The sequence below is a fragment of the Pseudomicrostroma glucosiphilum genome (genome assembly GCF_003144135.1).
Source record: "Pseudomicrostroma glucosiphilum strain MCA 4718 unplaced genomic scaffold BCV69scaffold_18, whole genome shotgun sequence".
NCBI classification, from domain to species: domain Eukaryota; kingdom Fungi; phylum Basidiomycota; class Exobasidiomycetes; order Microstromatales; family Microstromataceae; genus Microstroma; species Microstroma glucosiphilum.
The window spans coordinates 329,464-351,390 of record NW_020289930.1 but is presented as its reverse complement, the minus strand read 5'-3'; the positions used below and the strand labels follow the sequence as shown (position 1 = coordinate 351,390).

Here is a 21,927-nt window from a genome sequence, read left to right as displayed (position 1 = left end):
GCCGCCTTAAACGCATCAAGTCCTGCTGCTCACGCATCGTCTGCATCGGATGTTTCCATCCACTCTTGAGCATTCCAAACCTCTTTCCCCTCATTCCCCCAGAACGAGCAAAAGGGTAAAGGTCCAATTCTTCTGCCAGTCCCTCGAGCTTGGGCTCAGTCCAGTGTTGACCGCGCAACTTCTCCTGAGCATCTTTAAAGTCAGGACCATTGTAGATGGCTGCGTGCGGATCGGGCATAAGACCGAGGTTGATGAGTTTACGGTCGATGTAGGGTGTAGGAAGGAGCTTGATGAGTGCTGCGAGGGGCATGCTGATCGCACCGGCGACAATGGAGATGGCCCAGTAAGTTCCGGGGAGACGGGTGACTGAAAAGGCCGCACCGCCAACGAACATGATCAGGACTTGAGCGCCGACTTCGATGGCTAGGATACCGATGAACCAGGCATTCTTGAAGAAGCCTTCAAAGACGTTGAGACCACGGTCCAGACGACGGGCATTGATCTGATTGAACAACTGACACCAGACGTAGGTGTTGAAGCACAGTGCAGATACTCGTACTTGAGCGACATTCGGTAGCTCGTCCTCCAAACCGAGAATGCTAGTGCCGGCAAAGTTGAGGACAAGGACGACGATCATCTGGTAAATGGCTTGACCGACGATGTTCAGCCACATCTGCGTCGAGATCAAGGCGCTATTGGGCCGCTCTGGAGCCCGGTGCAGGAGAGCAGGCGTAGCAGGATCCGTAGCCAGGGCAAGGGCAGCGAGAGTGTCCATGATCAGGTTGATCCACAGCAGCTGGACAGCTCCCAGCGCAGAGTGACCATCCGTGCTGGCAACGGCAGTGATAAAGGTAATTGCCACAGCTCCGACATTGACACTGAGCTGGAACTGCAGGAACTTCCTGACCGCATCTCGGACACATCGTCCCCACATCAAAGCAGTGACGATACTGGAGAATCGATCATCGAGGAGGATGATGTCCGAAGCTTCCTTGGCAATTTCAGTACCGGTGATGCCCATAGAGAATCCAACATTGGCAGCCTTGAGAGCAGCAGCGTCATTGGCACCATCTCCAGTGACAGCGACAATGTCGCCCATGCCCTTGAGGGTGTTAACCAGCTTCTGCTTGTCAGTCGGCGAGCATCGCGCGAGGACAGCCAGATGAGGGACAACGGTGCGTAGATCTTCATCGTTGAGCTTGCGGAAGACAGGACCTTCCATGATCACCTGAGCAGGGAGGATAGCGGGGTCGTAGATTCCACATTGGATGGCGATACTCTTGGCAGTCAGACTGTTATCACCAGTGACCATGATGGTCCGCAGACCAGCAGTAGCAGCGTCGGATACCGCCTGCCTGACATGAGGCCTCAGAGGGTCTTCAATGGCGACGATAGAAAGCAGATTGAGCTCCTTGGCAATGGAAAAGTAGTCGACCTCTTGGGCACCATCGTTATCATCGCCCTGTTGCGTGACAAAAGTGGCGCCAGCGGGTGGCCACTGCTCAAAGTCCTTGTAGGCCAGACTGAGGGTCCTGAGAGACTGCGAAGCGTAGAACATAATGGTCCTCTCGATGTTGTCTCTGTCCTCTGAGGTGATTTGGCTGATCTCGATCTCGGACACAGGTCCATCGTGGCTTGCAACGGGCATGTTGACCACATTAGTGCAGAGGGCAGAGATGACTTCCGAGGCTCCCTTGACGTAGATCCGAGCACCGCCATTGGGCTTCTTGACGACTACGGCCATGGCCTTTCTCTCGGAGCTGAATGGGTAGCTCTCAATCGTCTCAACGATCCTGCGTCGAGCTCGGTAGTCTTCCCACCCAAGGTCCTTGGCAAATTGCAGCAGAGCAGTCTCGGTTTTGGAACCGACAAAGGCAGTCAAGGGCTTTCCGGCAGCACCAGTCTTGACATGAGCCTTCTTGACCTTGATTCCCAAAGAAGCTTTGATCTTTGCCATTGTAGAGCCGGCCTTACCCTTTGCTGCCTCTTCGTCCTCCTTGCGTTCTTCGAAAGCAGTCGAGCTGATTGCAATGCTATCGTTCCAGAGCTCCCGGAGAGGCCCCTGCACTCGCTCGCCAAGTGTCATCTGGTCAATGGAGTAGTCCTTTCCAGTCGAAGCAGCAGCCTGTTCATCCTTGCCAGACATGACTCGATGCTCATGCTCCTGAAGATCGGCAACGAACTTGCAATGGATTCCGGCAGACCCAGCGACGACGCTCATAGAGTTGAGAGTGAGGGTACCAGTCTTATCGGTGCAGATGACCTGGCAGGCTCCCATGGTCTCACAACTCCCGAGCAGTCGAACGAGCAAGTTTTGCTTGGCCATTCTCTTGGTGGCGAAAGCCAGTGCGAGTGTGACGGCCAAGGGCAGACCTTCCGGCACAGCGACGACGATGACGGTGACGGCTAAGATGAGGACGGAGATGAACCTCTGACCCTTCTCATCGGGGGTGAGCCGTGAGTTCGGGAGCTGCGCGAGGAATCGGATGAAGAGAACGACAAAGAGGGTGAATCCGGCAGTGGTGGCAAGCTTGGCAATGACTCCAGCGAGATGGTTGAGCTTGGCCTGCAACGGTGTGTCCTCGGCTTCGCCGTGAAGTGACATCATGAGTTTACCGTTGAAGGAGGTGACACCGACAGAAGTGACGAGGTACTCTCCTACACCCTCCTGCACCCGAGAACCAGAGATGAGGAATGGGTCTCGCTTGGGCGACTTGGCGGGTGCACCGGACTGTCCAGCGGCATCGAGGGACTTCTGATTGGCTTCCCAGTCTGCCAAGCACTCCTCGTAGGTGGCCTTTCGGATCAAGTCACTTTCGCCAGTAGCGCCAGACTCGTCGCACTTGACATTGTGGCCTCGCAAGAAGATACCATCGGCGGGAATGATTTCTCCAGGCTCAATCTGCAGCACATCACCGACCTGGACATCGTGAACGCTCATCAGAGCAGGAGAGCCTCGTCGAATGACACGGACATCTCGCTCATTCTTCTGGGCATTGAGCTTCTGCATTTGCCTTTCCTTGCCATAATCGTTGATGGAGCCGACACTGACGACGACGGCAACGGCAATGAGAATGGCCAGACCCTCGACCCAATCGACGGGGGCGGCCTTGCACCCATCGCGCCCTGGCTCAGGATTTGCACATGGTGTGTATTCTGGAGGGGCTCCAAAGTCGGTGTAGAACCCTAGGGCTAGAGATACGACGGCGGCAATGAGCAGGATGATGAGGATCTTGTCGGCGAGGGCGTGCCACATCATTAGCCAGAGCGGCTTAGCCTTCTTGACTGGCAGCACATTACGACCATAGACGCGCTCGCGCTCATCCCTGGGCGCAATGACGGGAGCGGGAACATCAGATGGCGTGCCAGCATAGACGTAGTAATCGGGCGAGGAGTCTCCAGTGCCAGATTCAATGTCATGCACCTTGCTACCAGAGGATGCATCGACCTTGGTAGGTAGGTCCAGTCCCTTTTCGGGATGTGTGCCCAGACCAGAGATGATAGCGTGGACTCCTCCCATCTTCTTTAGCTGCTCTACCGACTTTGGATCCACCAGTTCCCCCAAGTTGTAGGGTCTATACCGGAAGGGAGCCGGATCGGCATTGGCCTGTCGTTCAATCTCCTGTTCGCGAGCCTTTGTGGCAGCATCCACTCGAGCAGCTCGACCGCCACCGCCAAACTTGAATTTGGACCAGAAGGAGGGCTTTTCAGCGTTTGCTTCCGAGGGGTGCTTGGTAGCGGCAGAAGAAGAAGAAGCAGTGTGATCCCGCTTCTGGTTGCTTGCAGCAGAGGAGGAAGGTGCGGCGGATACAGATGCATCGAGGTGATTCACGGGTGTTGCCTCGGTAGAGGGAGCGTACCGCCTTGCCTGCTGCTGCTCTGCATTATGTCCAGAGGCGGAAGAGGTGGATGCGATTGGACTGTGAGGATCCGCCTGATCGACCTGTGTGTCGCTGAGGGGCGGAGCAGCGCTCAGTGGAGCAAGGGCTGCGTTGGATGCCATTGCCTTTGCGGCGGGCGGTGAGGTGCGGATGTCGTGCGAGTCGTCGTCGTCGTCGTGGCTGAGTATTGTGGTTGATCAGTGGCGATGTAGGGAAGAGGAGGTACTTGCTGACCACTCCTGTCCTTTCACGGTAACAGGGGCGAAAGAGGGGGGGAGGGGCAGCGTAATGTAACAGGCACCGAGATAGGCACGGGCCGGAAGGAAATCAAGTCGAGAAAGGACGTCGTCGTCGAGGATGTTGGCTTTGCACCTTTGGTTATAAGGAAGGAATGGAGGATTCAGCCGCAAAGACAAGAGGAAGTCTAGAAGGGCAAGGCAGGGCAAATGTGCGCCAAGTGCAACGAAGCCCTTTGATCACACAGCCTCCATACCGTCGCACCAAGGAGCAACGGCAAAGGGCGTGAGCGTGAGCGTGGGTGGGTCAGGTCAGGCCTTGCCTCTGTGCCCTGCCGTTGTGCCCAAAATTACAAGCCGCTCAGACGCATCTCGCGTCCCGCCCAGCCCAGCCACGCCTCCCCGTCCCTCTGTCCCTTCACACAGCCTGGACGCATAGGCAAGGCGCAACCAAACGTGCGCGCGGCACAGGAGCAAAGGCACACGCCTAGTCTAGTCTTCCCTCAGCCAACCCCCTGTTACCAAAATACACCCAAAGTCTAGCTAGAAGGAAAACGCCAAGCACAACGCCATTATCCTTCTCGAGTCTCTCTTCTCAAGGATGACCTCACGTCAGACGTAGAAACAGCCCGGTCTAGCAGCTGAGGACGGGGCAAGGGCACCAGAAGACCCTCAAGACCTCCCTCCGGTACAGGGTGCAAAGGCAAAGGCAAAGCAAAGCAGAGCACAGCTTACAACTCCGATGCGCGCGATCGAGGCTTGGCAATTTCTCTTGGCCCTTTGGCTGTGCGGTATAGGTGTGGGTGCAGGGTGCGGGGGGGGCGCTGGCTCCTCTCCCCCAATCCTCACCCCGCTAGAACCTCATAAGAGAAGGTGCAAGGAGAAGGAGGAAGGGAAAAGGGAGGTGGAGCACCGCCATGAAAGATGAGCGGTGGGCGAATGCTGGGGCCTTGAAAGCTCGTATGAAAGGGGGAGAAGGAGCGAACGTGCCTTTAGATACGCAAGTAGTTCTTACCGCGGGTATATGCTTGTAGGGAAGGGGGGCCAAGCCTTGTTCTCGCCAAGCAATTCTGGAAATGCTGATACTGAATGCAATGCTGATGCTGATGAACAATCAAACGAAACGGGGCAAAACTTGACAAGGATGATCAGTGAAATGCTCAAAGCTCGAGGGATCACTCGAGGCGATGAATCATCGGGGAAAGCTGTTCACTGCCGTCTCTGTTGCTAGGATCAGAGGCCAGAGAGGTAGACAACAAAGAATACGTACTCTGGCAAGCGAGTGGAAATGCATTGCATGTAGTGTATCAAAGGAGCTCTACCACTGCAATCAGACGCAATTTTGTGGGCGATTAACCGGACTGGAGGATAAGTCTATAGTAACAAGACGTGTCAATCCCTCCCTCCCTCTACTTCTGCTCTTCTAACCCTCAGACCAGTCCAGCAGCCTCGAGGAGCAGTACACATCCGTGTGTAGCCTCAGCCACAGTCACCTTGCTCAGGTCGAAAGTAGCATCGGCATCCGTAGGCTCCTCGTACTTGTCGCTGACACCGGTAAAGTTCTGAATCTCTCCCGCACGAGCCTTCTTGTACACACCCTTTCGGTCATGCTTCTCACACACCTCGAGAGGAGTAGAGATGTGAACCAGGAAGAAGTTTCCGGAGCCACCAGTGGAGTTGATGAGTTGCCTGGCGGCAGCTCGCGAGGCGGCATAAGGGGCAATGGGAGCTACGAGGGTAGCTGCGCCAGCTCGGGTGAGCTCAGCGGCAACAAAGGCGATTCGCTGAATGTTCTTGTGACGGTCCTCGGGCGAGAAGCCAAGCTCGGCAGAGAGCTCAGATCGGACAGTCTCACCGAGAAGCAGAGAGACGGAGCGTCCACCCTGCTCGTTCAGGCGAGTCTGCAGAGCCTTGGCCACATCGTCCTTGCCAGAACCGTAGAGACCGGTGAAGAAGATGGTGAAGCCCTGCGAGGCCTTGGGAGGATACGACTCTCGCAGCGTCTTGACAACCGACTCGTATGAGAACCAGTCGGGGATAGGAGCACCGCTCTTCAGCCTCCTTCGCAGCTCAGTACCGCTAATGTCCAGAGTCTGTGTGCCGGGGGTGACCTCGTCGGCGGGCTGGTACTCGTCGGTGGAAGGCAGGTATGTCATCTGCTGGAAGGGAACCATCTCGATACCCAGCTCGGCAGTGTACTTTGTCACGAGCTCCTGAGCATCGTAGGGACCGTAGAAGTCCTTTCCTTGCGAGTTCTTTCCAGGTCCAGCGTGGTCACGACCGACGATGAAGTGGGTGACACCAAAGTTCTTCCTGATGATGGCGTGCCAGACGGCCTCCTTGGGACCACCCATCCTCATGGCGAGAGGAAGCAGAGCCAGGTGGGCCATACCGTTGGGATACCGAGGCATGAGGGAAGCGTAGACGCGGACACGGGTGTAGTGGTCAACGTCTCCCGGCTTGGTCATACCAACGACGGGGTGGATGAGAACATTGGCTTGCCTCTGGCGGGCAGCTCGAACAGTGAGCTCACGGTGAGCCCTGTGCATGGGGTTCCTGGTCTGGAAAGCGACAACCTTGCGCCATGCGACCTTGGCAAAGTGCTGCCTGAGCTCGGCGGGGGTGAATCGTAGGGCGACGTAGTCGTAGTACTGAGGCTTGGAGATGGCCTGAATGTTACCACCGACGTAGAAGTCCTTGACGTTCTTGATCAGGTAGGTGACGGAAGGGTGGGCAGGGTCGTTGGCTCCAAAGACGTGCTCTGCCTCAAAGGCCTTGTCGACGGGGAAGATATCGGACACGGTCAGGATGGCGAGGGCGTTGTCGTCACGAGGGTCTCGGAGGACGACACGGGCGCCAGACTGGAGACCGAGCTGCTGTACCTGCTCCTTGGAGACATCGAGGGTGATGGGCATGGGCCAGAGAGCACCGCCGTTGGCCAGACGCATGTCTGTGCAGACACTGGAACGCAGAAGAGAAGTGAGACATCACAGGGTGAGCAACTTCTGTGCGAGAGCCGACTTTTGCAGATGTGCTTTCCACGCTCCCTGCTCACCTTCTGTAGTCGGCCTCACCCAAGAAACCCTCCAGAGGTGAGAAGCCACCATTCTGGATCAGCTCCAAGTCACATAGCTGTCGCTCGGTGAGGACAATGTCTGGCAAGGTGCTGGCCTCTGCGAGGAGCTGTGCGGCAATGGGGGCATCGCGGACATTGAGGTCCTTGAGGACACCACCGTGAGGAGAGTTTGCCATGATGTGGTAGTTGTGAAGGTGACGGGGGGAGGTGATGGGATAGGAAGAAGTGAGAGGGTGTTGAGTAGCGCGAAAAAGACGGCATGTCGGCTGGAGCGGGAACTTCTGCTGCACCCCGAATTCGATCCACCGCCCTCCACCGGGAAGAAGTGGCTGATGGCGTGCTCTGCTCTGCTTCGGGGTCTTGACCCGGACGGAACGGGAGAGAGTTGGCCCGCGGCATTGCCTCCTCCCCCTTCGTGCGCCGGACTGACATTTTGAGAATTTGGCTCTGCCGCCAAAAGCTTCTTCGCAGTGAGGCGACGAGGAGCAGCAGAAGCAGAAGCAGCACCATCATACCACCAGCATCACCAAGCCTTCATCGCAGTCAGCATCTCAGTGACAGAAGACAGTCACTCAGTGACGATGCCAGAGGCATCTTATACACCCTCGTCTGCCGTGGCAGGACCATCGCGGCCCAAGACGGCAGCAGGAGGAGGAGCAGCTCCTGCGCCGCCCATCAAGAGGACTGCATACGATGCCCTCTCCACCATCGAGCCCTTCTTCACCGGGTCTGGCCCCACTGCCATCACCTCCGATGGGCGCTTCCTATTTACGGCCATCGATGACGAGGTCTTGTGTACAGACTTGTCGCAGGGTACAGGTGTAGTAGTGGAGCGGATACAGCCAGTAAGTGGCTAAGAGCATCTGATTGTGCCATTGCTCTTGACGGCCAAGGCTGACATTAGACCTCCCCTGTCTATCTCTCTCCCTTCAGGACGGCGAAGACATCTCTTCCATCTGCATCACTCCTTCTTCATCCCACCTCTGCGTCACAACGCGGGCAGCAACAAGCACCCTCTTCACCTACCTCATCCAATCTTTCAGCCCTACCTTCAAGGCAGACCTTGTCCGCTCCACGCCTCGGTCCCACGATGCACCGGTAGCCATCTCCACCACCGACTCTACTGGCACACTTCTAGCCACAGGTAGTGCAGATGGTGTCGTCAAGATCTGGGACATTCAGGGGGGGTTCGTAACCCACGTCCTCCGGGGTCACGGAGGCATCGTCAGCGCCATCGCATTCGACTTGGATCTTGGTGGGGGAGCAGGAAAGGTCAGGTCCAACCTCATGACCTCGTCCGTCGATGGCAGGGTGAGAGTATGGGACCTCAACGATCGGCCAAAGCAGGGCGCACAGAAGCCATTGGCTACTCTCGCAGGCCATGTTAGCGTAGTGAGAGGACTCGACGTCAATCGCGAGGGAACAAGAATGATCAGCGGAGCTCGAGACAAGACCGTCTGCCTATGGGAAGCGATCAGGTCGCGGGACAGCAAGAAGAGCAAAGACCGCACAAGCTCTCCCCCACAGTGGACACTAAGAGAGACCCTCTCCGTAGGCGAAGGAGTGGAGGCCTGTGGCTTCTTGGACGATGCCGGAGACGCCTTCTACACTGGTGGAACCTCATCAGAACTTCGCATCTGGTCCTTCACTTCTGGCAGCGTACAATCTGTGCAGCCTCGCGGACGATGGGCTAAGGACTCTTACAAGGGCGATCAGGATGCGGGAGACGAAGAAGACCTGCAAGGCGTTGTGGGTGTTCATCACCTACAACGTCAGACCAGCGGGGCTGAGCCGAGATTGATCTCCTTGCACGCGGATTCTCGAATCGTATTTAGGACTGCTGGCTTCGAGGCTGAGAGACCTGCGCTTTCGCGAGTGAGGCAGATCATTGGCTTCAACGATGAAGCTGTTGATCTTGCAATCCTCGGCAACACTGAGCACCAGACTCAGATGGCTGTTGCCACGAACTCATCTGCAATTCGTATCTACCCTCTTCCTCGGCTTGCAAGGGGCGCGACAGGAAGTGAGGCAGCAGGGAGCACACTGCCAGCCGGCAGCGTAGACCTCCTCCCTGCTGAAAACTCTGAGCCGGGTCATACAGACGTTGTCCTCTGCATTGACTCGTCCCCTAACGGTGATCTCCTAGCCAGTGGTTCCAAGGATCGTACCGCTCGAGTCTGGGCGTACTCGGTCAGTGAGCAAGAGTGGAAGTGTGTAGCCGTTGCTGAGGGACATGCAGAGAGCGTCGGAGCCATCTGCTTCTCCAAGAAGAGCAGTCGTGAGGGGGGAGCTGGGGCGAACTTCATGGTGACGGCAAGTCAAGATCGTACAGTCAAGGTCTGGGACCTCTCCACACTATCTACAACGCCAGACGCCTCTTCGGGAAGCCCGGTGCGCCTGCGCAGCTTGGTCACACTGAAAGTGCACGAAAAGGCTATCAATGCAATCCAAGTAGCACCAAACGACTCGATGCTTGTCACTGCATCGCAAGACCGCACTTCGAAGCTCTTCACACTCTCCTTTTCACCTCCCTCCAAGGCCAATAACCAGACGGCAGTCGCAAAGCTGACACCACTCGCCACGCTCAAGGGTCACAAGCGCGGTGTGTGGTCCGTCGGCTTCTCGCCTGTAGACGCAGCACTCTTCACCACCTCGGGAGACCGGACCGTGAAACTGTGGTCGCTCAAGGACCTCAGCTGTGTCAAGACCTACGAGGGACACTCGCACTCGGTCCTCAAGGGTGCCTTCCTGCGTGGGTCTAGAGGCACCCAGCTCCTTACCTGTGGAGCCGATGGATTGGTCAAGTTGTGGAGTGTCCGCGACGAGGAGTGTCTTGCCACGCTGGAGGGCTCGCCGGATGCCCCAGCAGGAGAAGAGCAACGTCTCTGGTCTGTCGCCTCCTTTGCCAATGGCGAGGGCATCGCCACTGTCGGTGGTGATGGATGTGTGCGATTCTGGCGCGACGTGACTGCGGAGCGAGAGCAGGAGAAGCAGGTGGAGCGAGAGGTAGGCGTGCAACGTGAGCAGCGCTTCGAGAACTTGGTTCTCGCCGAAGACTACAGGGAGGCTATCCTCCTGTGTCTCGCCGAGGGACAGCCCAAGAGATTGCTCGGTCTCTTCGGTGTCGTGGCTCGCAATAGGGACGCACGCAAGAGCCGCGGCGTCGGTGGGGAAGACAGCACGACTCGTCTCCTCTCCCTCGCTCTATCCAACGGTACTCTCCCCGCTTCGTCCAGCACAAGCGCAGTCATCGACGCCGACGCCGAATCGATCACCGGCCTAGCCTCGGTGGATCAAGTCCTGGCTACCCTGCCTCTGCCGCTTCTGCGCACTCTACTCTTCTACATTCGTACCTGGAATGCATCTTCCCGCTCTAGCGCACTGGCTCAGGCGCTACTGCACGTGGTGCTGCGCAGCTATACCTCAAAGCAGATCATCCAAGCATTCGAGGCACAACCTTCCTCTGCTCTCCTCGAGGGTCTTCAAGGCGCAGGCACAGCTTCCGGTGCTGGAAAGAAGAAGAATGGCAGTAGAGCGAGCGTGGGAAGCACCACACTGCCTCAGCTTTTGGAAGGATTGATTCCTTATAGCGAGCGACACTATGCGCGTGCGGAGCGAACATTGGTCGAAGCTAGTATCCTCGAGTACACTGTCAGGCTTATGGGAGACGCCCTTGCTGATGCTGATCAGGGTGGAGATGCGGTCAAGGGGGAAATGGAAGAGCAGGACGCTCTGATGAATGGCGAGGCGGACGACAGTGGGAGTGAGAGTGACAGTGAGAGCGAGAGTGACAGTGAGATGGGCTCCGAAGAAAGTTTAGAAGCTCCTGGCGGGGAGGATCTAGAGGATTCAGAAGGAGAAGCGGAGATGGATGACGGGATGAGCGTTGATAGTGGACGTAGCTTACGGAGCGATGATGAGGAGTAAAGGCATCCGATGATGGCCGGATGGACACCGGACACAGAGGCGAAGTTTCGCCCGAGTCATTGTCATCTGCTAGTCAATTCAACCCAACTTTAAATTCTACGCCCGTCTGGCGCTACATTACACTACACTGTCCATCTGACCTGTATGGATCTGGCACTATACACCTTCCGCCTCGAAAGACTCTTCGCCTCACTCATTGTCCCCTCCCCTGCTTAAGCGCCATGACTTTATCCAAATGCAAGGCCATCCTCTCTACAAGCTCAGCCTTTTTACCACTCTTGGGCAGTCGATAATAGTCCAAGGCAATCTTGAGCCATTCGAGCGTCTTCTTGTCCAATTGACCTTTAGCGTGCAGGTTCAATGCTTCTTCCTCGGCACTCGCGTCATACACTGGTGCACGCTTCTTGTCGCTTAGCTCAATACCCCCGGCCGAGGCAGAGGCGGTGAGTCGCTGATCTTTGGTGCAGAGCTCATCCCATGCATCTACGAGTGGTCCAGCACGCTTCGCAATACCCTCATAATCCGGCAGTGTCCTGTCCACGGGTTGCTTAATGTCCACTCCAAATGCTACTGCCTTGAGCGCCTCGTGGTGGTGTGTCAGGGCGGGATTGGGGAAAAAGTCTGGATTGAAGGCAGCATTTCGGGTGTAACTCTTGACGATCCTAGCTGCTGCTTCCACTTGCTCTGTACTGGCCTGTAGATTGGAGGAATATTCATCGGGCATCTCACGGATGTCGTCTGCAAAGGGTAAAGGGATGAGGTACATCCCCGGTGGCTCGACTTGCATGCCTTCTTCATTGCGCTCCTCTGCCTGTGGTAGGATTGCGACAAATTCTGGAATGGAATTGTCTCGAGGCATAAAGACTCCAATGGCCATCTTGTCCTTTGAGATCATAGCTTTGAGCAAGGCGGCAAAGGCGCGTTGAGAACCGAGGTACTCTGCTTCAGTCGGGAAGATGAAGATGGCATGTTTGACATTCTCCCAGAATCTAAGGACGGAACGATCCTTGAATCCTAGAACTTTGAGGCCAGGCTTCAAGCCGGACGTTTTCAGGTCGTTGATCTCCTCGGGTGAGAAGCGAACCACGTTGCGGGGCGTAGTGTCGAAGCCGAGACTGAAGGCATGGTACACTTGCGTTGCTGGGTTGAGCAGTGCCCCGGTCTCTCTACACTGTAGATGGCTCTCTGCTATGACCTCACGCCAGATCGAGTCCTCGTCCTCTCGGTAAACCTTGACAGGATTGCCTTTTGTGAGCTTGCTAACAGTGTTGTAGCCTGCCACGCCGATGGTGAGACCGTCCGCCAGCTCCATTCCCACACGGAAGACGACGCGCTTGGGCATCTCCTTTGACCCTGCATCCTTCTCCAGGTCGTCAAACTTCTCAAATGCATTCCAGTTGGACTTGCGCACGGTAGAGGCATCGTTGCCCCCCGTCAAGCTCTGGTCGGACCTCATCATCTCTGTCTGATCGTCATAGGCCTGGAAGAGGTCAGCATAGAAGAGATCTGTCGAGAAAGGCTTGCCGGGCGTGCTGATGAGGAAGGCCTCGAATTCGATGCCCCGCCTCCTCATCTCCTTGATCTTCTCTAGTGCATTCTTCTGCAACTTTCCCTTTGCGCTTCGTCCTCGATATGGGTCGTCGTTGTTGGTGACAAAGAAGATGCGGCGAGACCCAGTCTTGCCCGCCGAATTGAGCATGCTCTCTGCATTGCCGAGGGCGTAGTGTATACGCACTTGGCCTTGGTCGATGGGGTAGCGTTCCTTCCAGTAGGTCGACGTACCATCGCGTATAGCGTCTGCGATGTCATCACGCAGGTTGACCACGGGTGGCACGCCTACTTGCTCAATAGGAGCAATGGCGTAGCAGCCATGGTATGTCATCTTCTTTCCCTCTACGGGCACCTGTGTGTCGCGCTGAGAGGGGCGGAGGGCAGATTTGGTCGTTCAGCTAACTCTATACTCAGTCATGCTATCATCACAGTAGGGCTGTACTCACCGTATTGAATAGCAGTATACCTATGCGATCATGTGGACTCTTGATGAGCTTGTGCTCCATCATTGCACACGCCACTTCGATGGCGCGGTGTACGTAGCTCTTGCCGCTGTCTGGGTCGATTTCGTGCATCGACTCGCCATTGTCTATGAGCCACAAGCACGTATCCTTGTAGTTGGGAGCCTGAAGTAATTTGAGCAGAGAGACGGGCATACTGTGAGTATCGCGTGGAGGAGGGGCGATGCTGTGCTGCTACCACTCTTCTACTCCACTCACCTCCCAGGACATGAGGTCCTCCTCGTCATCGTCCTGATTGCCCTCATTGCCCCTGTACCCGCCGTTGCCCTTTTCTGCCATTGCGGTGTGACTTGTGATCAGCTTGTGAGTGCTTTTATGCTCTCAAGCCATGGCATCCACAGTATGCGCATACATCCACCTCGTAAACTTGGTACTGGGGTCACAGGGAGGAGAGGCGAGGTGGAAGCGGAAGCGGAAGCGGAAGTGGCCTCGCGGTGTTGCGTCGAGATTCGACTCAGACGCGATTCGACATAAGTCACTGCCGCCGAACCATGACCATCACCTTCCTGTTTCATATCATTTACCACTCGTAGCCCAGACAACGTCACTGCATCTGCTTCGTCTCACTTAGCCATACTCTAGCAGTAGACCACCTCGGTCACCACGACTTGACACACGGCCATCGCCCGGCCCCATCACCAGCCATGTTCGCACCGCGATCTCGCTTCGACGAGAATGCACTCGTGAGCCAGACGCCAGGTCCTTCGATGAACAGACCTCGCGCCAGCCCCATCAAGCAAGGCGGTCTCACCACCGCTGGCAAGCAGCGCATGAAGGGACAATACGAAGATGGCGAGCAAGGATTGGGTGAGTAGTCCGTCGATCACACACGGGGCTAAGGGTTTCACATGAGACTAAAGCGCCATCGTACGATCCGCTCCCCCTATCACGTACACAGGAAGCCCAAAGAAGCTATTCAAGAATGTCGGAGGAGCATCGCCCATGAAAGGAGGAGGAGCAACTCCAGGTCCATCCTCCAAGAGACCAATGGCAATGGCACCCAAGACGCCAGGCGCGGGTCTAGGCGGCCTCCGGTCGGCGCTGGGAGACAAGACGAACAACAACAAGATGGCGTCGACCAATCCCTTTGCTCCTCGCCAACAGCCGGGTGATGGAGGACAACAGGGTGGGAAGAGCCCGAAGAAGAAAGGCTTGCCGGGAACAAGTCCACTCAAGTCGGGTCAGAAGCCAGCTGTACCTCAAACGCCAGCTGCTTCTACATCAATCGGCGCGAGGACTGAAATTCCCTCGATAGGCAGCGCACGAGGACCTCAGCCATTCGAGACGCCGGCTGCAAATGTGGGAAGAAAGGGCATGATGAAACAGAAGATGGGAGAAATTCTAGATGCGCAACGGTTTGCCTCTGCCGGAGTCGAGCCACCTGAGCAGCTGCAGGAGGAAATGGTAGAGCAGCACTGGACCGATGGTCTGACCGAGGAGGAGATGTACCCAGAAATCGAGTACATGCCGCCCTCTATGGGCTCGAGCGCTCTACCTGAAGAGAGACCAGAGGCTCTGGAAGGACTCATGCAGGCGGCGGAACTTGGAGCTATGATGAAGGACAGCAATTTTCTTGGGGTGAGAAGGTCTCCTTCGCCTCGACTTGCAGCAGAGCTGCCCCCTACACCCCCCGAAGAGATCCAGGCTGCTACTCTGAAAGGCGTTCTGGCAGATACTCGCCATGACAAGGACGAAGAGAGCACAGATGAAGACGAGCCTTTCCCCGATCAGAAGATTCTGGTCCCCGTTGCAGGTCCAAAGGCTGTCGCACAGGGATCTCGAATGGGGTCAAGCATGGCCACATCTTCAACCGCTCGTCTGGGATCTCCTAGCGCTACCCGTCCGCAGAATAGCGGTACTCGCCCTACCGTCGGTGTCACAAACCGCTCCGGTTCTCAGCTCTCGGGCGCAATCAGGTCATCTGTCCAGCCTCGGTCAGCTGCCGTTAGGTCGAGCTCCACGGCCGCTACCAAGCCAACGTCGCGTCTTGCGCAAGGCGAGAACGGCCGGCCTGTTCCCGTATCTCGAGCCAGCAGCGGCAAGCCGGCCACGTCTCGGTCAGGAAGCACAGCCTCCCCTTCGCTTGCACCTCGAGCACGTCCAGGCGTCCCGCCTCCCGCACGACCGCTCGGCGTCAAGCCTCAAGGTCTATCCAGCACTGCAAGCACCTCGAAGCTCCCTTCTTCCGTCCCTGCAAAGATGAAGGTCAAGCGCCAGCCACACCCCGCGCTGCTCGATCTGGAGAACGATGAGGTCTCTAGAATGGTCAAGGAGCAGATCAAGCGGGACGAGGAAGAGCAGTTGAGGGAATTGGGGATGCAGGGAGTGGGGTTGGACTTGTTTGACGATGATGAGATGTTGTTGGATGTGCAGGAGGAGGTGGGCATTTGAGAGAAGGAAGTGGGAGTGGGAGACAAGAAAGAGAAACTTTATACCCGGGTTAAGTCGAGTGCAGGGGCTCTGTCTACACCAGTCGATACCAGCACCTTCACTTTATTGGTCGTATCCAATCTGTTCAATCTGCTCGATATACTATAATGGCCATCAGCATCGCCCCTTGGCTCATGCCTTGATCGCCCTCCACTCGCCCAGCAGACGGAAGTGGGAAAAATCACCGAGACCGACATCGAGACGGAAGCGGCCCACTTTGTGTCTACGATCCTTCTTCCATCCTAGGGTTGAAATAAAGCTCCTTTCAACGCCCTCGCTCCCTCCCTCGGTCTCTCATTGACGTTGACGTCGGGAGAGACATGTTCGTCCTTTTAGCCAGCTCGTCGGGGGCTATGCTGAGGCAAGTCGCCAGGCGTGGCGGGAGCGCTAGGGCAGGAGGGGTAGCAGCAGGGGGAGCTGTCGCAGAGCCGGCTCGGGCATCGCGATGCTCCTCGCAGCCAAGAGGAGGAGCAGGAGCGGCAATGCTCAGCGGCCATGGTCGCTCTGCTTCATATACGAGGAAATCTGGTGAATTTGCGGAGGGACATATTAGCGGTAGCTCGAGAAGGAGCTGGAGGAGCGAGGCTACACCTCTATGCAACCTCCCCCTGCCCTCGCACCAGCGGCGGATACACCTCCCCACCTCTCCACCTGCTGCTTCATTACTCTACAGACTCTTCTCTTCCTCTTGCTGCGTCCGTGCTAGCTCTAGCTCTTCCCTTTACTCAATGCACAAGCTCAATTCCCACCCCGGCTCGGCTCCCGACGGCGAAAGCGAAAGTGAAAGCGAAGAGCCCCGCTCGCAGCAAGTCCGGCGTGCCTGGTCCCAAGCCCTTGCATCGCGACGTGCTCAGTGGAGTCAACCCTCTGCCAAAGGAGGCGGAACGGGTGGAGGCGGAAGCTCGAGGAGTGCTTTGCCAAAGGAGATCTTCGATGTGAGCTTCAGTAGGAGTCAGGGGCCGGGGGGACAAAACGTCAATAAAGGTGCGTTGGGCTGAGGGGCCAGCTGCTGCTGCTGCTGGCGTTAAGCGAGTCGTCAAGATCAGCAGATCAGAGTAGAATTGAGCTGATCAGCGGATACGCCTCTTTCTTCCTCTTCTCTCCTCCTCTTCCTCGTTCTCGGCACGTCATGACACACACATACTAGTCAATACAAAGGCCAATGTGCGTCTGCTCCTAGCGGCAGCCTCCTCACCCAGCATCTTCGACTCGGGCAAATCCCCTCTGCCTGTACCGATCCCACGCGAGGTGGTGAGCAGGCTGGTGGAGAAGTCGGTGAGTGAGGTGCGAGGGGATCTTCCAAAGCGGTTTCTTCGGAGGGGATCCCAAGGCAAAACAGAGGGAGCAGGGCTGACAGCCGTGTTTTGTACTGATCGGTCGGGGCAATGACGCAGACGTACTATACCCAGGCGAGCCACAGTCTCCTCGTCTCTAGCGAGTCTCTGCGGACACAAGAAGGGAACCTGAGCGATGCCATCGAGAAGGTAAGCGAGGGGCCCCAGAGAAGGGACTTGTGGTCTTGCCTCCCGTTCTAATGAAGCTCTTCTCTATCCCCTTGTACACTTGCCCCATGGCTTTCGGCAGCTTCTGGACCACCTTCACCAGCACGCAACGGCCGATCTGATCAACCCTACCCCTCTGCTCCAGAAAGAGAAGGTGCAGCGGTTAATTGCTCGGGAGAAGGGCAAGCTGAAGAAGGTCAAGTCGCAGAGGAGCGCTGTGAAGAGTGGTAGGAGGGACAAGGGGTTCTGACCTGCAGACGAGATCGAGGAAACTGTTTGACGGTGGTCCGTGGTTTGTTTTGTCATTGTAATCGTATAGAATTTTGAAAGCGCTATTGAGATGTGCTGGACAACCAAGGAGGTGAGGGAAGAGTCAGCGAGGACTGGTTCCATACCAAAGTACCATGTATGTGCTCACTTGTGATCTATCAGCCTCACCAATTAAGGTCCTCATGCTCTACACCTCTGACTTCGTGCCTCCCTCTCAACTAGCCAAATGCTCCTTCAAGCTCGTACTCCACTCATCCTCCCTATCATCATCATCCCAATTATCCTCCCAAAGATGATCCCCCGTTCCAGCATTCTTTTGATCTTTCCCATCAACTCCACTTCCAAAACCGCCTGAGCCACCACCAGCCATTGTTAGAGCATTTGTAGAGTTACTGGTACTGCTGGACTTGCTGGCTGCGGAGGAGAGGGTGTGGGCGTCGTCCCAGTCTAGTGAGGAGTGAGGAGTGAGAGGGGACGGGGAGACGGGAGAGGCGGAGCAGAGGAAACGAAGGAGTCAGTATGGTGTCCTCACTCAGGAAGAAGAGCTTGGCAGCACCAATCCTCCCCATCGTCCCCTCGATGCTGACCCCCGTCTACTCACCTTGGACCTCAAACTCCTCAAACTCGTCATCCTCATCCAATGCTCCCAAGGAGGGAAGATCCTTACTGGTGACCTGCTGGGCGCTCGTCTGCTGCTGCTGCTGTTGTTGCTGTTGCTGAGTGGGTCCTGCGGCCGTGGAACCTTTGCTTGAGTCTGCCATACTGGGCTGGACGATCAGATGCGATGCGATGTAATGTGAGACGATGCGATGCGATGGGTCCAAGGGCAGGAGTGAGCAGTGGTAAGATCCTCGAATATGGTGTGCGTGTCTCCACCAGGCGCTCGCTGAGATGGAGGCAGGCACACACGGAAAGAGTGGCGCGGGCGGAGGCGAGGCGTCGTCAGTGTCGACGCGGCCTCCGTTCCGACTTTCCTCCTGCCTCCTTGATTCAACGCCAATTGCTGCTAGCTTCTTAACTAACTTGTCACCTTATTCCACTCTGCTTACTTCCAGCTGCTTCACGGCCTGTAGTCACTCGTTTCAACGACTCAATTCCATCGCCCACTGTGCATTCGGCTCCGATGTCAACTGTCAGTGTCAGTGTCGGCCTGTCGTTGTGCGTGTGTGTGATCGGGGGGCGGGGAAGTATAGTCCGAGCCGAGCCGAGCCGAGGCAGGACGCTATCTCACACAGGTAAAGAGCAGACGACTGTTCGTAAATTCTGTTCATCCATGGCTGTCGAGATATTTACATTCCATTCACACTGAATCAGAAGATTGATCATCACCGATACTGTCCTGGTGTCACGATGACGGTAAATAAGGTATCCGAGTGGCTCTAGCACGAGTCCTTGATCTTGCTCTCCTTCTATGCTTTATTTACAACTGCACTCTCCGTCGGCTTCCCCTGCTAGTAACTTAGCTAGGTAGAAGCGACTTCCACATCCTTGGTGTTACGCTTCTGATGCCACTCCTGCAGCTTCTGCCTGACAGTGTCCGTGGGTGTGCTCTGGGCAAGGAGCTTCGAAGGCCAGATGAAAATGTAGATGCTCGTACCCAAGAGCAGCGGCAGTGCATCCAACAGGAAAGAGTAAATCTCAGTAGAGTTGAGTGTTCCAGTCCAGCCTTCAGCATTCTCTACTGTTCGGTAGGTCAATCGAATGATGATGAAGATCGAGGTAAAGTAGAGGATCAAGAAGAGGCGTGCAGTAGATGTCGCAGGATCGTCGGCATGCTCGCCCTTGAAGCAGAATGCTCGACGGAGAGAGTAGGAACGGTCCATTCGGAGCAGCTTGATGTGACATTCGATGACCAAGGCACAGAAGAAGAGATAGGAGCCGACCTGAAGGGCAACTCCTATCAGGAAGATACTGACTCCGAGGTCGACATGATCGGCACCAGAAGCCTGAATCCCTCCGCCAGCAGCCTGACAGAATGATCGGGAAAGAGGAGGATAAAGGGAGGAAGAGAAGGCGAAGCGAAGAGTCAGTAGGTAGCGCTGAGGGCTGTCGAATCTGGTGACTCTACTCTACTTACCTGAACCAAGACGGTGAAGATGTCAGAAAAGACAAAGATGAGAGTGTACAGTCTAGGCGGCAAGATCGACAGCGGGCTCCTCTGAGACATCTTTGGCTTTGTCCTAGTGACTTCCTCTGATCCGTACTTTTCCGAGGTTCTTGCCCCAGCGCCCATGCCAGTCACGACGACTACCATACGTCCAAAGGTGATGTAGCCCATGGCCAGGATGCAAGCAGGAGAGGCGACGACGCTCATGAGGTACATGACGATATACAGGCCTAAGCTGGATTGGTTGGTCCTCTCTTTGATACGAATACCATAGGCGATGGCCGCCAAAGCTAGACCAAAAGGTAAGCATAGAGCCCACCAGGCACGAGTACGGAAGACGTGGAAGAAGATGAGGATCGACCAAACCGCCCAGAAGCCAGCAATGATGGCATTACCAGCCAGACTGGGCACATAATGCAAGATCGAATCGCTTTGCAGAGTTTCGGCGGCGACAAGGAGACTTGAAGAAGATAGGAGAGATATCAGAATGAAGGCACGGGCTAGCGCCTGACGAGAACTGGAGAGCATGATGTTCAGTTGCGTGATAGAGAGCGTGGACGAGTTGGAAAGAGTGCCTGAGAGAAGACTTGTGGAATGTGGACGAAAGAGTGTAGATGACTTGAAGTGATATATGCGAAAAGGCCTGTCAGAGCAGGAAGCAGCAAGGCGGTGCAAAGCTGAGCAAGGAGCAAGGACGTGCGGGTCGGTGCGGGTCACACAAAATAGTCCGTACCGACGGGCCCGTGATGGCTGAGCCTTTTGTATGCTGAGCGCACGCCAAGACCCGGAGACAATGCCGAAATAGCAGAAAAGCAGCAAAAGTGGGGGGATCGAGATGGAAGGGGAGAAAGATAAGGAGAAGGCGCTGACAGCAGAGGGGATATCCGTGTTTTCATCTTTGCATTGATGCCTCTGTAGGCGGGAAGCATGTTGCTTTATCCTCCTCAACGCCTCCCGGCGGCGTAGTTCCGGCGCGGATCTAATCTTAAGAAGGTGCGCCTTGTGTGATTGGCGGGAGGCGCAAGCGGAAGCGGAAGTGGCAACGTGGCGGCGTGGGCGTACGTACGCAGGTGGTCGCACGCAAGCAGCGCATCGTATCCCGGGACAAGCAGCACAGAAACGTGTATAGATGCTTTCTGTATTGACACTTCTTCGGAACGTTCCTGGATCACATGGCACATCGACTTCCGTCAGATCCTTGACCTCTGTCTTCTATTCTATGCCTGAGCTGTTTCAGGGGCTTTCGCTGCCGTGGCAGCCCTGACTGTGTTGAGTATGCCCACAATTGCAGGCTGCCACCTTTCCAACACCCAGCCGAGCAGCCTGTGAAGCAGCAACTGTAGCTGTAGCATCGTTTCTGCATAATCGACCTTGCCGGCCCAGATCTCGACCAAATGTATCCCTGGCCTTAAAGTGAGAGCTGCAGTGGGGCTCATTGAAGTTGGAAATTCTTCTGTGGACAGATCGAATGCTACAAAGACCTCGTACAGAGAGCCTACTGAACAAATGACGACTACGGGCAGGCGGGGAGAGGCTTGGGCACCTCCGACTCTACGATGAATGTCATCAAGGGTCTTCATCATTGCGAGGGCCTTAACGGCACCATGTGCGGCTTGATTTTCGGCTGCCACCATATTCCCACAGTCTGTCTTGGCCTCGAAAATGAGGAACGGAAAAGCGATGTCTGGACGAGCGGGCGACGAGAAAGGCTGAAGGCCGTAAAAATCGTTGAGCTCTACGAGAGGTACTAGCGATAGAGAAGGCGCATGGATCTGAGGGATGGCGAGACCGAAAGTTAGGTCTGGTTTGGGAGCTGAGAGGTGCAGATGGGAGCCGCTGCCGAGAGAAACTCGTACGTCGAAATTGCGGCTCTGGCAGCTATAGAGGAGTGGGCGGTTAAAAACGCTGAACACGCGTCTGGCAAAGTCCATCCATTCTGCCTTCTCTTTCAAGCGACACTGCTTCCCTTCGTTGGCAAGGGCAGCGGCCGTGCTTCTCAAGGAAGTATTGGTGGAGACAGCATCGAGTGGAGCCAAAGACGGAGAAGGGTCATTGCCGAGGGTACTGACTGTTGTAGGGGAGAGCAAGCCGTCGACGAAAGTCCGAATTCGAAGGGGGCAGTCCTCTCTATCTAATTCGTTAATAAAGATCATCGCGGAGGAGAGGGCGTAGGTGCGGTAGGTCACTGGTCGTATGTCCTCGCTCGACCGAGAAGACGATCGGGACCCAAGACTGTCGACATCGCTGGGAGAGCGGCTGAGACCGTCACTGTATGCACCGCTGGCAGGTCTGCTACCGCTGCGGCCAGAGTTTGACCCTAGAGCTGACATGGCGAGGGACAAAATTGTTGCTCATTGTGGAGTTGGTGTGAAACGGGATGGAGAAGAGTCAAGAATCACCAGTCGGAAGTAGCCATGCGACGCGAG

At 56.0% G+C, this 21,927-nt stretch overlaps 9 protein-coding genes across 9 annotated transcripts; 3 read left to right on the top strand and 6 right to left on the bottom strand.

The window, feature by feature from the left end:
- Positions 1-220: 220 nt before the first annotated feature.
- BCV69DRAFT_236577 (calcium-translocating P-type ATPase) lies at positions 221-3,688 on the bottom strand (the record flags this gene model as incomplete). The annotated part of the gene is made up of 1 exon (XM_025489925.1): positions 221-3,688. A coding segment is annotated over one exon (3,468 nt), but the record flags the coding sequence as incomplete, so codon positions are not given.
- A 1,859-nt stretch (positions 3,689-5,547) lies between these two features.
- Positions 5,548-7,369, bottom strand: BCV69DRAFT_253346 (sulfate adenylyltransferase; the record flags this gene model as incomplete). The annotated part of the gene is made up of 2 exons (XM_025490512.1): positions 5,548-7,078; positions 7,173-7,369. The coding sequence occupies 2 exons, from the start codon at positions 7,367-7,369 to the stop codon at positions 5,548-5,550; spliced, it is 1,728 nt and encodes a 575-aa protein (XP_025345314.1).
- Positions 7,370-7,667: 298 nt separating this feature from the next.
- BCV69DRAFT_295545 (WD40 repeat-like protein) lies at positions 7,668-11,244 on the top strand. The gene is made up of 2 exons (XM_025493913.1): positions 7,668-8,038; positions 8,127-11,244. Exons 1-2 carry the CDS (start codon positions 7,775-7,777, stop codon positions 11,118-11,120), a joined length of 3,258 nt encoding a protein of 1,085 aa, XP_025345313.1. The 5' UTR covers positions 7,668-7,774; the 3' UTR covers positions 11,121-11,244.
- Positions 10,836-13,584, bottom strand: BCV69DRAFT_264024 (Ku DNA-binding complex, Ku70 subunit). The gene is made up of 3 exons (XM_025490745.1): positions 13,391-13,584; positions 13,118-13,297; positions 10,836-13,035 (listed from the first exon to the last, which is right to left on the bottom strand). Exons 1-3 carry the CDS (start codon positions 13,469-13,471, stop codon positions 11,314-11,316), a joined length of 1,983 nt encoding a protein of 660 aa, XP_025345312.1. The 5' UTR covers positions 13,472-13,584; the 3' UTR covers positions 10,836-11,313.
- Positions 13,585-13,682: 98 nt separating this feature from the next.
- Positions 13,683-15,839, top strand: BCV69DRAFT_86326 (hypothetical protein). The gene is made up of 2 exons (XM_025495585.1): positions 13,683-13,999; positions 14,091-15,839. The coding sequence occupies exons 1-2, from the start codon at positions 13,837-13,839 to the stop codon at positions 15,581-15,583; spliced, it is 1,656 nt and encodes a 551-aa protein (XP_025345311.1). The 5' UTR covers positions 13,683-13,836; the 3' UTR covers positions 15,584-15,839.
- Positions 15,840-16,350: 511 nt separating this feature from the next.
- BCV69DRAFT_253399 (hypothetical protein) lies at positions 16,351-17,374 on the top strand (the record flags this gene model as incomplete). Its single annotated transcript, XM_025490516.1, has 4 exons — positions 16,351-16,606; positions 16,770-16,897; positions 17,017-17,106; positions 17,207-17,374. 4 exons carry the CDS (start codon positions 16,351-16,353, stop codon positions 17,372-17,374), a joined length of 642 nt encoding a protein of 213 aa, XP_025345310.1.
- Positions 17,222-18,219, bottom strand: BCV69DRAFT_285442 (hypothetical protein). The gene is made up of 3 exons (XM_025493392.1): positions 17,996-18,219; positions 17,543-17,841; positions 17,222-17,469 (listed from the first exon to the last, which is right to left on the bottom strand). Exons 1-2 carry the CDS (start codon positions 18,153-18,155, stop codon positions 17,609-17,611), a joined length of 393 nt encoding a protein of 130 aa, XP_025345309.1. The 5' UTR covers positions 18,156-18,219; the 3' UTR covers positions 17,222-17,469; positions 17,543-17,608.
- A 638-nt stretch (positions 18,220-18,857) lies between these two features.
- BCV69DRAFT_253425 (hypothetical protein) lies at positions 18,858-20,029 on the bottom strand (the record flags this gene model as incomplete). The annotated part of the gene is made up of 3 exons (XM_025490519.1): positions 18,858-19,361; positions 19,472-19,561; positions 19,643-20,029. The coding sequence occupies 3 exons, from the start codon at positions 20,027-20,029 to the stop codon at positions 18,858-18,860; spliced, it is 981 nt and encodes a 326-aa protein (XP_025345308.1).
- A 345-nt stretch (positions 20,030-20,374) lies between these two features.
- On the bottom strand, positions 20,375-21,885 carry BCV69DRAFT_86321 (hypothetical protein). Its single transcript, XM_025495584.1, has one exon. The coding sequence runs from the start codon at positions 21,829-21,831 to the stop codon at positions 20,719-20,721; it is 1,113 nt and encodes a 370-aa protein (XP_025345307.1). The 5' UTR covers positions 21,832-21,885; the 3' UTR covers positions 20,375-20,718.
- Positions 21,886-21,927: the final 42 nt, after the last annotated feature.

Bases quoted from the DNA above. Each gene is read 5' to 3' on its own strand.
- BCV69DRAFT_295545 (XM_025493913.1), top strand. From the start codon at position 7,775: ATGCCAGAGGCATCTTATACACCCTCGTCTGCCGTGGCAGGACCATCG. The intron at 8,039-8,126 runs GTAAGTGGCTAA...CTCTCCCTTCAG, and splicing joins TAGTGGAGCGGATACAGCCA to GACGGCGAAGACATCTCTTC.
- BCV69DRAFT_264024 (XM_025490745.1), bottom strand. From the start codon at position 13,471: ATGGCAGAAAAGGGCAACGGCGGGTACAGGGGCAATGAGGGCAATCAG. The intron at 13,298-13,390 runs GTGAGTGGAGTA...AAATTACTTCAG, and splicing joins AGGACCTCATGTCCTGGGAG to GCTCCCAACTACAAGGATAC. The intron at 13,036-13,117 runs GTGAGTACAGCC...CGCCCCTCTCAG, and splicing joins GTATACTGCTATTCAATACG to CGCGACACACAGGTGCCCGT.
- BCV69DRAFT_86326 (XM_025495585.1), top strand. From the start codon at position 13,837: ATGTTCGCACCGCGATCTCGCTTCGACGAGAATGCACTCGTGAGCCAG. The intron at 14,000-14,090 runs GTGAGTAGTCCG...TCACGTACACAG, and splicing joins AGATGGCGAGCAAGGATTGG to GAAGCCCAAAGAAGCTATTC.
- BCV69DRAFT_285442 (XM_025493392.1), bottom strand. From the start codon at position 18,155: ATGGCAGACTCAAGCAAAGGTTCCACGGCCGCAGGACCCACTCAGCAA. The intron at 17,842-17,995 runs GTGAGTAGACGG...ACTCCTCACTAG, and splicing joins TGAGGAGTTTGAGGTCCAAG to ACTGGGACGACGCCCACACC.
- BCV69DRAFT_86321 (XM_025495584.1), bottom strand. From the start codon at position 21,831: ATGTCAGCTCTAGGGTCAAACTCTGGCCGCAGCGGTAGCAGACCTGCC.